This window comes from Nycticebus coucang, chromosome 5, assembly GCF_027406575.1.
Source record: "Nycticebus coucang isolate mNycCou1 chromosome 5, mNycCou1.pri, whole genome shotgun sequence".
Classification (NCBI taxonomy): Eukaryota; Metazoa; Chordata; class Mammalia; order Primates; family Lorisidae; genus Nycticebus; species Nycticebus coucang.
Window position 1 is genome coordinate 4,000,521 of NC_069784.1, and position 13,421 is coordinate 4,013,941.

The 13,421-nt window shown below is 39.3% G+C and overlaps 1 protein-coding gene across 14 annotated transcripts in view; it reads left to right on the forward strand.

The window, feature by feature from the left end:
* Positions 1 to 13,421, forward strand: part of LRRC7 (leucine rich repeat containing 7) — a 626,043-nt gene that overhangs the window by 226,933 nt on the left and 385,689 nt on the right. Inside the window, exon 3 of one of the 14 annotated variants that reach the window (XM_053592539.1) lies at positions 4,719 to 4,793. The exons of the other annotated variants lie outside the window; for them this stretch is intronic. Coding sequence (XP_053448514.1) covers position 4,793 — 1 coding nt within the window. The 5' untranslated portion in view covers positions 4,719 to 4,792. The remainder of the gene's footprint in view (positions 1 to 4,718; positions 4,794 to 13,421) is intronic. 14 annotated transcript variants of the gene reach the window in all.

Genomic DNA, 13,421 nt, shown 5'->3' on the forward strand with positions numbered 1-13,421 from the left:
AAGATTTCATAAAGTGTGCAAAATGCTTGAGACCTCTGCAGTACTGCTGATGAGAAGCCCTCCATGGACCCCGGATGGTGCTGTGTCCCTCTTCCAGGCTCCTGTAGAAGGGTGTACACCTAAAATCTGCTTTGGATTTCTGCCCCTCAACAATAAGCTCTTCTGTGGAGCTTATTCACGGTGGATCCCAGAGCCTACACAGACCCAGTCACGAGCAGGCCTTCATCTCAGACCTGGGATATTGTTTGCCCTGCTGGTTTCTGAAAGATCTTCATACCATAACTTCAAAGCCCTGCTTTAAAATTCCCGTGGCTGGCAGCACCTGCTGCATAGATGACCTCTGCTCCTCAGACTGCATAGGTCCTTGCTGGTGACTGGCTCAGGCTTTCTCAGAAGCCCTCCCTCCACCTCTGATTTTTATATGTTGGACACCTACCTGCAAGATGCGATGACAAACCCTTATAAATTTTCTGACGCTGCTGGTGACCTTCAAACTGCAGTGGATTGTTACTTGCTGAGGATGCTGATACTGTTATTTTCTCTAGAACAACAAACTGACTATAGCTATTTTACCATTTGTTTCGAACCTGTAATTCAATTTAATTTTGTTCTCTACCGTGATTTTTCTTGGGGTCGTGTTCGTCAAAGCTGTTTGCTGTGCAGTCCTGCTGTTTCATTAGCTCCCAGGGTATCGGCATTAAATAGTCAGTGAATATTAGTAAATATGTCACAAGAACACTGAGACAACAGGAGCCATGAGACCGAGTTGAAGTTCTTAGCCAATTCAATATCTATTTCAAATCATCCTTGACGTTTTGAATCCCCCGAATTTTTCATTTATTCAGTAATGGGAAACCTAAATCGGAAACTTCGGTATTGTCAAGAGTGCCCACTGCAGCCTCTGGATCGGAAAGGTTAATTTTAATGAACTTTTAAACACTTGCATTAGAAAAATCTCATTTAAATATAATTGAACTGTGAAGCTGGTGGTTGCAGTGCTTGGCATCAGACGGAGCCTGTTTACTGTGCAGTCACAGCTCGAGTGCTGCAGCCACGCTTGTTAAATATCACGGTGTCCACCGAGTCATAAACAGTGATTAAAAGCATAACTGAACAAGGTCCTTGCCCCTGGGAGACCGTGTTTTAAGCAGGAACTTATATCCTAGAGGACTTTTAACATGTACTTTCCACTTCTGAGTGGCATATCAGAGGCAGGTCACGGGGGACGAATGGAGTACAGGCCAAGAAAGATACAGAAAGTGCTGGAAGGAAAGGGCTACCGTAAGGAGCGCATGTATGGGAATTAGCATCTACCTGGCAGGTGCACAGGGAAGGGGATCTTTTGTGTCATCATTATAAGTAAGGCATTGAATGAGCAGGCTATATTTTAAGAACACTGACTAAAATCCTGGAAAACAAAATTGCCACAAAACAAGAGTTAAAGCCCAAAGCACGGAGCTTTCAAAAGGCCTTCAACAATGCTTCTGTAAGCAGGCTCCTCCAATTAGTCTATTAAAACAGACTCTAGCCCAGAGGCTCAGGCCAGTGTACCCTGTACCAGCAAGGACAGTGGTAGCAATGGGAAAAAAGAATTTTTTTTAATTTAATTTTCTTTTAGCTATATTATTTTAATTTGTTTAGAAAAAAAAAGAACCATTAAGGCTGGTATCCTCATTCCTGTTACAACCAAAAGTCTTTTTCTTCCTTCAATATTAGCCTTAAAATGCAATGGCGCCGGTGACTAAGTGCATTCATTCAGTCTTGCAAAAGAATAATAAGATAATGGGTTTCTAAGTGGTCACGCCTTCCCACCCGGGTCTCTCTTCTCTGATGGAGTGGGGTGGTTTGTGTGCCTGGCACCTGCCGTGCAAGGCCCAGCTCCACCCAGCTGCGAGGGACAAAAGCAAGTCTACTCATCTTTAAAATAATATGTAACGTGAACATCTGTTTTTCTCAATTTAGGCATACTGTACCCCCTTCAGTATATTAAGTGGTGAGTCTGCCTGAAAGTGGATGCGCAATATTTATTTTCAACAGAATGGGAATAAGATTACAGAAAACAGGAATATAATAATTTATTTTTAAATATATTGCTTTGTTGGAAACTGGAACAATATATATATATTAGGTTTATAATTTTAGTTGTCATAATAAAACCAAGGAGAGGGCTTTGTTTTCAAGAACTTGTGTTATATAATTAAAAAATCAGCTTCGAGACCTTAAGGACAATCATTATTACCATGTTATAAAAAACAAGTTAAAATAACGGATTTCTTTTTCCTAATCTGTGGACCTAGGCCATGTTAAATGATATTTAATCAAACTCTAGAATGGCCGTTTTCTCATTTTCAGCTATGTTCATGATCAGCGCTCAACCTTAGTCATTTGAATGACAGAGTTGGGCTCTGCATGGGACCTGGCGTGAAACTGATTGAAGGGTTTGCATAATCACTCGGTGCAAAGCTTGCTGGGCATCAGACACTACCCAAAGACCTTTGCTTAGAAAATCTACCCAGTAATCCTGCTAGTTCCTGGGACTTTCACTGTTTTCTATTATTCTGTCCCTTTGCTAATCCCAATGCCAAAGTCAGCCAACACCTTCATGCAGATATTTTTTAGAATCTGTGAATAGAAGCGTAGGCACAAGGGCGAGTGCTACAGAGCAGCCGCAGCCTGTCATCCATTCCCCTTGCTCTCCACGCCTTCCCCGTTCCCAGGGATCCTCCTCTGCCAGCCCAGGCACACATTACCCCCTGCTTCCACACCGAGAGGACCTACTGAGGAATTCTCCAGTCAAAATCTAGCATCCCTCTAGGAGGACTCCTATTACCCATGAAATTTTGTCTAGCCTAATGCACGAGCAATACTCATCAAAATATTAAAAGTACGAAGCACTTGTCATCGCAATATTTCATCCTGAATTTAGTGGAAATACAAAGATAGGGAGTAAAGCAACTTGTGAAAGAGTTACAGCATAGCTATTTGGCATGGTAAATATAAATAACGATGATCTGTCAGAAAGGGGTGTGAGAGGCTAACCATGTGGAGCCTCATGTTAATCTGAAATTTTAAAAAAATTTTAAAAAGAAAGTGACGGTTGAGACAAAAAAAAAAAAGTGAAAATTCAGAGGAGAAAGATTATATAAAATTGAGATGAATCTCGGGAAAGGCTTCCTGGAAGAGGAAGGTCATTATCTGGACATTGAGGGGAGTGGGGAAAACACAGACAGGAAATCAGCAGACGGGAGGTCTAAGTAGAGGGAGTGGCCTGAACAAAGGTGATGTGGGGCCGGGCGGAGAACAGACAGAGTCTCTGACGGCCCAGCCCGTAGGCATGATAGAAAAACCTGCTAAGAGCCTAGTTAGGGGCAGCAAATCCATTTTTAACTCAAATACCAAGATAAGAAATCTGGATTTTTTTTTTCTTCTATACACAATGGCAGGACTAGAAGGAAGATTTTTTGACTTGTTTAAACCATAATTTCTATCTCACTTTCTTAACACGTTGGTAATCAGAAAATGAATTCAATCTAAACACACTATTTGTTAAACTTTATTGGTTCTAAGAATGTACATTTTACGCAAAGAATTGTATCAAATAAATGTAATCTTTAGCATTTTATCTGTTAATTATAGATTGTCACTATAGTTTCTATTTTCTAAAATATCCTTTAGAACTATCATTTCATGAAGAGTTCTTTAGTATCTACGTCTTACTATGTACGACTGGCTTGTTTAAGCAGATCTTAAAATTATTTTGGCCTTTTTACTCCCCTTTATAAATTTTTGAAGCACTGTACTAACTAATAATAAGAACAGACTTCCCCTTATGGCTGACTCCTAAACACGGCAGGCCCTGCCTGACTATGGCCTGGGCTGAGGTCCTCTCCCCTCCATTGATCAGCAGAGACTCCCTGGAGTCTTGGCTTACATATTAGTCATTATAGAGAGAATCTTGGGTTTCATAAGTACAAACAAAGCTTTACATTGAATGTTCAAATGAATAATTTCACAGTACATTTTCTTTTTTATTTCCCATATCAACCCTGGGGTAGTAAAATTATACAATGCAATCTGCAACACAAAAGTCATGTGTCTATCTGCATTCATCTCATGGAAGTCCCTTTTCTAAAGTAAGTTTCATTGTTACAAACGCGTATGGTTTTTTGTGGGCTCAGTTATTTTAACTGTAATGCACTAAGCTGTGATTGTACATGTACGCAGTAACTGAGGATGTTAACGCCCTTCACTTCGTTTTAATGATCACTGGGAATTACCAAGTCAGTGTTTAATCGGTGAGAATATAAAACATTATTCCTTTAGAATAATTATAGTGGGAGGTACCACTGACCTGTAGAATCTAAATTATGAAATGTTTTCAAATAAAATATAATTTTCAAAACAGGGGAAAGTATATTTTATATTTAGTTATTTGAAATAAAACAAACAGGAAGAGAAAGCATTATAGGAAGCATTTTCATCTAGATACTGAAGTACGGCTTTAGACAGTGTCCGACAGCAGCGCTGTGTCCCACTCTGGACTTGACCCACACGCAAATGTTTAGAGGGTTCGATGTTGTGGGATTATTCTGTTAACACAAAAGCATCCGATGAAGCTCTACACATTCCATTCTTGCTTATTATGTTCATTTAGATGCATTTGCCAATTTATAAATGCAGTTAATTAAAATTTTTTAAATTTTCTTTTTTTTTTAAAGGAGCCCGCCACATGAAAAAAATGCAAGTCTCAGTGGTCACAACCTAGAAGCTGCAGAGACAGGAATAACTAGCAAGTAGATACCGTTATTTTACTGTGCTTGAGTATATAGAATTCAGTAGTGTTCTGGAGATTTGACTCTGTAATGACCAAAGAGTTCTGTGACTTTAAATTTATACCTAGCAGTATTTGTGTTCACTGATATCACAAAAATAAGTAGGAAGAAAACTGGTAACGACACATTTCAGTAAACTTAATTTCTTTCAATAACAATGAAATTATTTTTCGTAAGAAACATGAGTTTAAATATTGTATCTTCACTCAGGCCTTATTTGGGGGACCCTAATTTAGCATATATTCCTTTATAAAAGAGCAGATGAATCTCCCCAGGCCTCATGACATATTTATCCACTATGTAAATGCATTAATTGCTCTCAAGAAGCATTAATAGACATTATTTTATAATCGTGCTTTTTAAGGAGTGAAATTGCATTCACTTTTGAAGGTTACGTTTCAGAAATTCAAAGTGATATCAAATGAAATCCAGGAACAAAGCAGGAGCTTTCCATTTATTAGTATTCCCTGACATTTTCAAGAAAATGAAATAGGAGGTTCAGTGATAAAATCATGCAATGCTTGGATCAATGGATAAAAAGGAACTTAAGAATATGAGGAAGGTAAATAAGATTATTTAAATGACAAGTAGAATCTTTGAAAATTACATTGCTCCATATTAAAATGGTCAGAGTTCATTCTTTCTGATCAAATGTATCTTGAAGATTGTAATAGAACTAGAAAAATGTTAAAACTAACAGGATCTTAGAAAGTTTTTATATCAAACATTTCATTGGTATCAAGAAGGGAGCTGAGTTTGCAATTATAACCTACTTTGACATGTTTGAGTTACATATATATCTACATATATACATAGATTTAGGTATATATTTTTCCCCAAGATAAAACTTAATGTAGTTAATTCTTAATTTAGAAGGTATTTTTTTAATGGTCATGATGATTAAAATCTGTTTGCAAGCAGAAATGTATAAAAATGATGGCAGCACCCACAGTCAAAATATTTTGGAAACTGTGCATAAATGTTTAATATTTAAAATTCTATGGTCGGAGAAATTTCTGTAACTGTAGAAAGTGTGCAATATTATATTTCATTTGCTTAAAAGCGCAGATTCCTAAGGAATCCTATAAGCCCGCAGAAGCATCTTCCTTTCGGCCTTCCTGAAGGCTTTGTGAGTGGCAAGTTATGAATGATAAATACTTCCCAGATCAACTTTATCAAATATTTATACAATTGGAGACACATATTTTGGCAAGATGAATACTAAGCGCCAACTCAGTGAAGATGAAACACATTTGTATAATGTAAATCATGAGCCCTTAATGTGTTCAGTTTGCATATTCCGACTTTTTATCTTCGATTGTCATAAGGTGGCAGAAGCTTGCCCCAGGAGGGTGTGCAAAGGGAGGTATCACCTTCAAAACTCAAAGCCTTTTCTAATAATTCAGTTAATGCCAACTTCATACTGAAAGGGAGAAAATTGTAAAAATGTGTTTATAAATACCTTGGTAATAGCATCAGTTTTAGTTCAGAAGGAAATTAAGAAAGCCATCATTTAAAAAGTATTGAAGAGAAAAAAAAAAAAAAAAAAGTATTGAAGAGAAAACCACAATTAAACTCAGGTGGGTGAGGGTGGAGTAGAGAAGGGACAAGGGGCGGAGGAAGGGGGATGGGTGAGATTTCACCTAACAGTCACAATGCCAGGTCACGGCACACCTCCTGGGGGAAGGGCTCAACTACAACTTGGACTTTACCTAACAAACGCAAGCAGTGTGACCTAGTCCCTTATATGCTCATATCCATATGAAATTTTTTAAAAACCTAAAAAATATATTTTAAAAGGGAACCATCAGAAATAAGGAATTCTTAAACAGTCCATCAATCAATCAGTCAATGCTATTGCAGAACTTAAAAGCAGAGTTCATTTTAAAGGACAAACATTTGGTAGCAGTACAAGACTAGACTGTTGGGAGAGGGTTTGGTGCTGGAAGACCAGAAAACTGATGCTTGCAGAAGCTCACGTGCACCACAGCGGTTGTAGTGAAGACAGAGGAAGATCTTAGTTGGAAAGAAATGCCTTCTTCGCCAGGTTCCTCAGGAACGTGGTTTGGGTGGATAGGGATCCCATTATTGAAGACCTGGAGCATTAAACGATGAGCAGCTAACATCCTCTGAAGGATGTTAAATGGTGGGAGGAGTCAAAGTCAGGAGCATGGAGGGGAATTCATGTCCTTCCAGAAGAGCAGGGTGGGGATGATCTCAGCCATGACAGCAAGGTAGAGTGCAGCTCCGGGCTTGGGAGACAGGTGGACTGGTTTGTCTGAATAGGATGGTGGTGACAGAGGTTGAAGAGTACAGACTCGGACAAGAAAACATACACGCAGTGAAAGGAGAACGCTCCACAGGTAGAATTCTGAGGACCATTAACCATTCCATCATCTAAATTCTGTTTGAAGGAAGAGAGGAATCCACCACAGAAACTGAACAATAGTCAAAAATAAAAGGAAAACTGGTTGCCAGTGTCTGTTTAGTTTCGTTTTAAAAAGAAACCAAAGAAAGCAGAGACATTCAAAGAGGTCAATGGTGTTAAATGCTCCTGCAATGTCACAGGGTTGCCCAACCCTTTTCTGCTGCACCTCAAAAAAATACAACTCATCTTGGGACACACATTAATACACAGACACTGGCAAAAGCTAATGAGCAGAAAAACAGGCCCTTGTAGCTTTGGGGGGTATTTACACCACAAATAAGCAAAACAGTCTTCAAATAATCAGTTTACGGCCCATGGGCCAGGGTCGGACACACCTGGTAGAAGAATGACAGAGGGAGAAGAAGGTTTTGTGATTATTAATGGGGGAACCAGCGGAGCCAGTTCAAGGTGGGGCACCAGATGCTTTTCTGAATCAATTTCATCATAGTGTCTTTATTCTTAATCATCCTATGCTAATCCCAATGATAGATTTTTGTTTTTCAGATTATATATAGATAATTCCATCTTCAAAACTAGATTTACTTATTCTCAAAATATCATTCAGAATATCATTATGATAAACACCTTAAGACTTCCCATAATTTGAATATCAAAGTCGATTTAATGTACATTCAAGAAATGTTGCCCTTGAGTAATCTTATCAAATGTGCATGACTATATTATTCCATTTAGTAATCTCAGATTTCTCATATTAGGCTGACAAGTAAGCTCTATCAGTACTCAGCACACAGTAGGTCCCTATGAGGAGCTCATGAGCAAATGAATCAAAGAATCTGTGCTTTCCTCTTTTCGGATCATTACTACTTTCATTTTTTTCCAAGTACCACTATATCTTCCGCTTACAGAAAAAACACAATAATCTATCCTCAAACCCTTAAATAAACAAATAGGACTAATGTAATAATGAGATGAGGTAAGACTTCCATGTGGGATTTCCTACCTGATTTCTGTTAGTCTTATTTTTAGTTGTCCTGCGCTGGCAACATAGACTTAATTTTCAGAGTTGTAATCAGGGCCTGAGAGCTACCAAATCATTTTAAACTTTTTGTTTAGAAAGAGATTACTCTTAAATCTTTGTACTGCTATCTTTCTTTTTCTGTCCACAATTAAAAAAAGACTTCATTGTTTTATTTTAGGTTATATCAATAATTCATGCCTGTTATGAAAAATTCAAACAATACATAAAAGTTTGATGAAGAATGTAAAAAAATCACTTGAAAAGTGATCCAAATGATAACGAAAATTAATACTTACATCCCTTAGGGACTGACCACTTTATCGTTGTCTCTAATAATGCTTTTTTTATTAAAATCACTTCTTCTGTTTTTTTAGTTCAAATACTCCAGCTTTCATTTGCTTGATACTTGGCATAATGTTTTTCTTTTTACATCCTTCTTTCAACCTTCTTGTTCTGATATCTCTGGTCTCTCCTGTAAACACCATAAACTAGCCTTTATTTTCAAAAATACTAGTCTGATAATATTGATCTTCACTTGAGATAGTTATGTTTATACTTAATTAAATACATCTAAAATGGGGTCTTATCAACCAAGTTACTCTTTATTTACTGTTTAACTCACCTACCTATGTTCCTTTTCCTCTCTTTTATCACTTTCTTTTGAAGTTTTGGATTAATTAGATACTTCTTGTCTCATTCTTTCCCTATTAACTTATAAATATGTTCTTTTACTGTTCTCATCGTGGTCACTTTAGAGATTTCAACATTCATCCTTGATTTATTACATTCTGACACCAACAGTTTCTTTTAGCAATTCCCTGATATTGCCAGCATCTTAGGAGAACTTTAGCTCCATCTTTTGACATAATTATTGTGACAGATTTTTCTACAGCTATCTCAAGCCTCACTGAATACAGTTCTGTTACTCTCTGTACATTTGATGTCCATGAATTTCATATTTGTCTCCATATTAATCTTTTCCATTGTCCTTCACTCTTCCTGCATATCCATGCTTCCTCTGGGTTTACTTTCCTTATGTCTGAAGGAGTCTCTTTAGCATTTCTTTTAGTTTCAGTGTGATAGAAGTAAATTTTCTCAGTTTTTATTTCTCTGAAGGTTCAGTATTTTGTCTTCATCTCTTGGCCTTAGTTTTGCTGGTGATGGAATTTCTTTGAGCACTAAAGACGTCTCTCAATGTCTTCGAGCTTTCCTCTTTTCTGGTGGGAAAAAAGTCAACCTTGTTGCTCCTTCAATGAGTATTGGATTTATTGTTACAATGATGCTTAAATCTTTTTGAAATTATATTTTCTACTTGTGATGAATTGCAGTACCATAAAATTTACCATCTTAACCATTTTTAAGTGTGTAGTTCAGTGGTGTTAAATACACTCACACTGTTGGGCATCCTTCACCACCATCTATCTCCAGAACTGAAACTATCTTGCAAAACTGAAACTCTACACCCGTTAAACAAGAGCTCCCCATTTTCCTTCCCCCTCTCCTATCCTGGCAGCCACTATTCTCCTCTCTGTCTCTGTGAATCTGATTACTCTCTGTGCTTCATGTAAGTGGAATCGTATTATTAGTCCTTTGTAATTAATTTACTTCACTTAGCGTAATGGCTTCAGGAAGCATCCGTATTATAGCATGTATCAGAATTTCCATTCTTTTTCCAGCGGAATACTAATCCCTGGTAGGTATATTCCATATTTTGTTTATCTGTTCATCTGCTGATAGACACTTGGGCTGTATCCAGCTTTCTGCTATTGTGAATAATTCTGCTCTGTGAACAGGAGTGCACAGATATTTCTTCGGATCCTTGCTTTCAGCTCTTTGGGGTATATACCTAGAAGTGGAATTGCTGGATCATATGGAAATCCCATTTTTAGTTGTGTAAAGAAGCTTTATACTGTTTGGTGTGACAGCTACACCATTTTGCGTTCCCACCAATAGTGTACAAGGGTTCCAATTTTTCCCTAACCTTACTAACGCTCATTAGTTTCTCTATTTTGGATTTTTGTAAATAGTACCCATCTTAATGGGCATAGGATGGCATACTGATGTGTTTGGTCTTGCCATCCCAGGACTGGCAGGGGCAGAAGAAAACACACATAGAAGGTGGCTTGTGCAATTCAGGACTTAGCTGTCCTGCCCCCAGGCTGTTCCCAAGCACATACCCTGCTGAGGACACATCAGTCATTGTGTTTGAGAGACAAAGAAAAATTTTAAATAATATTCTCTATGAAGAATAACCTAAAATTGAAAATCACTTCCCCAGGATAAAGGTACCATTTATGTAGTTAGAAATTCAAAATCTAAAAACAGGGATGGCGCCTGTGGCTCAAAGGAATAGGGCGCCAGCCCCATATGCCGGAGGTGGTGGGTTCAAACTTAGCCCCAGCCAAAAACTGCAAAAAAAAAAAAAAAAATCTAAAAACTGAAATTATTGACAAGATTCTTGAGATTCTAGATAGGCACCAAAATGCCTACATGCAACTTGGGTGCCTAAATGTTGTGAATATTGTGAGAGGAATTTGGGTGAGCCCCAGAATCATCAACACTGCAGAGGGAAGCTGGAAGCAAGCACCACGTGGGTGAATGTGCTTGACTCCCAGGCCATGATGGGCAGCGAGAGAGACACTCACTGCCAGCCACACACCCCAGGCTCCTGGCCAGATCGTCCTGCTGTGGGGAGCTCTGCATCAGCCAGCCACTCGGCTTGTGTGCCCTGACATGTTCTGATACTTGGCAAGCAAATCTCTGATGCCTCTGCTGTCTTTCTGAATATATTCCTAAGTTAGCTGTGATGGACAAAGGGCCCAAACCCCACATGGTCTGGAGAGCACTCTGTAGCTGGGATTGAGCGACCAGGTTGAGTTATTTACCCAGTATCTGGATCCATAAACCTAGGGAGGTAAGGAAGGCAGAAGACAGGGATATTCACATTTATTAAGTAATTTCTGTGTAGTCCAGATACATGTTCATATGTATATATTATATATGTACATATGCTCAAAGTTTTCACATGTACACATCTATACTCACAATTTTCATATGAATATATACATATACACACAATTTTCATGTGTATATATGTACATATACACAGTTTTGTTAGTCCTCATGCTATCTTTATAAGAAGGATGAGTTTGTTCAACACTGCAGTTACTAAATGGAAAATCAGCATTGCAGTTTATTTCTGTATGACTCCCAGGACCATTCTATTTCTACTGCATTACCTGGAGGAAAGAGTTTGCCTGAGAGAAATTGGATGGAGAGAAATCATAAAAGTTTATCACCGTAGTAAAACTCTATAGAGTCATAGGTTTATTAAATAGTGATGCAAAGATTCCTTCTTAAAATAACAACAGTGGGAATGACACGAGCACCACTGATGCCATTAAACGTGGCACCTCTGGCCACAGAGCAGAGCACAGATCCCTCTGGTGCAGATCCTGGTGGGAGTCGGGAAGAACGGACCCCAGGAGCAGCCACAGGGCATCCAGGCGAGCACCTAGTGGGTTTCTGAAACACAGGACAGAGATCTGGGCTAGCGATGTGCATTCAGGAGGGCGTAGCAGGAAGATGGGAACTAGCAACCATCTTTCTGTGGCGTGTGTGAGAAGGGTCCCATGTAAGAGAGTGTGTGGTGTAAAAGAGATTGGCTGAGAACGTATAAAGCAAGGTAAGAAGAGAATTCTGAGCAAAACTTGCATTAAAAGTTTTAAAAATTTAGAGAGGCAGGAAAAAGGGCAGGGTAAACTGAGTTCACAGGAGCAAAACAAATAAAAAGAGGCCCGGGGTGGTGGCTCACACCTATAATCCCAGCACTCTGGGAGGCCGAGGCAGGTGCACTGCCTGTGCACTGGAGCTGGAGACCAGCCGGAGCAAGGGCGATACCCTGTCTCTCCTAAAAAAGAACAACCAGCCAGGCATCGTGATGGGTACCAGTGGTCCCAGCTACTCAGGAGGGAAGACGGTCACTTGAGCCCAAGAGTTAGAAGTTGCTGTGAGCTACAGTGATGCCACAGCACCCTACCCAGGGTGACAGTGTGAGACTCTGTCTCAAAGAAAGGAAGGAAGCAAGAGAGGAAGGGAGGAAGGGGAAGGGGAAAAGAAAGGAATTACTAAGGCAAAATGGACAACAGAGGTAAATAAAAGCCGCAAAAGAAGTTAAGGGTTCGTAAAATCTGGTGATGAAGGTATTTTAGGGCCCTATAGGAGAGCGTCATGACCACACCGGTTAAGGGGATGAGTGCATCTTAGGCTGGACTCCTGGCAAACAGACTCTGAGGTAAAGATTTGTGTGCAGGAGGGTTACTGGATAGCACTGGGGAGAAAGAGAAATTGAACTAAACTCAGGTGGTAAAAAGATCATAAGAAGAACCTCACAGTGGCCCTGGAGCTGAGAAAGCCCAGGTGAGGAAGGCGGGGGGGGGGGGGGGGCATGCATAGCAGCAGGGGTGTTGTCACCGGTGAGGTACCTCCCTTCAGGAAAGGGCAGACTCAGAGGGCCACGCAGTAGCGGCCCCAGCCGGCCGACCTCCAGCAGGTGGGAGAATGAACGGCTCCATCCTGTAGGGATCGGGGCTGGTCAGCACTCCCAGCACCCAGGAGAATAGAGAAAATTAATGTAAAGACTAGGCTTCTATTTCAAACCTTTACTGTAAGCGATTTTATTACTGCATCCCTAATTCTCTTCCAGATTCTTCCCCACCACTGCCTTGTACCCAGCCCAACTCACATTTTCTTCTTAGATGCTTTATTTAATTACATGCCCTCCAACTAAGTAGATGCTTTATTTTAGCCGTTCCATTGAGTTGTGACTCTCAGCCTATCAGTACCATAGAGCGTCCCCAGGAATAAAAATAACCGTGTTTTACAGAACTGCTCTTCCTCAATTAATTACCATTAGAACGGAGGCTGTCTGTGGGAGCTCTAAGTTAAGGAATTTAGAAATTATGCAACAAACTTCAAGGTTCTGCCTGAATTGAAAAGGGTGGTTTTACATATTTTATGTGGTACTTTTACATTTCCTTGGAAGATGACACTAAACAAACAGGCTACAATTATTAATACAGAATTGTACCATAATCTTATATTAATAAATATAGAAAAAGGTGAAATAAAATCTGTTAATCATTTTGGCAATTATTAATTGATGGCAGCTCTGAGTGTGAGA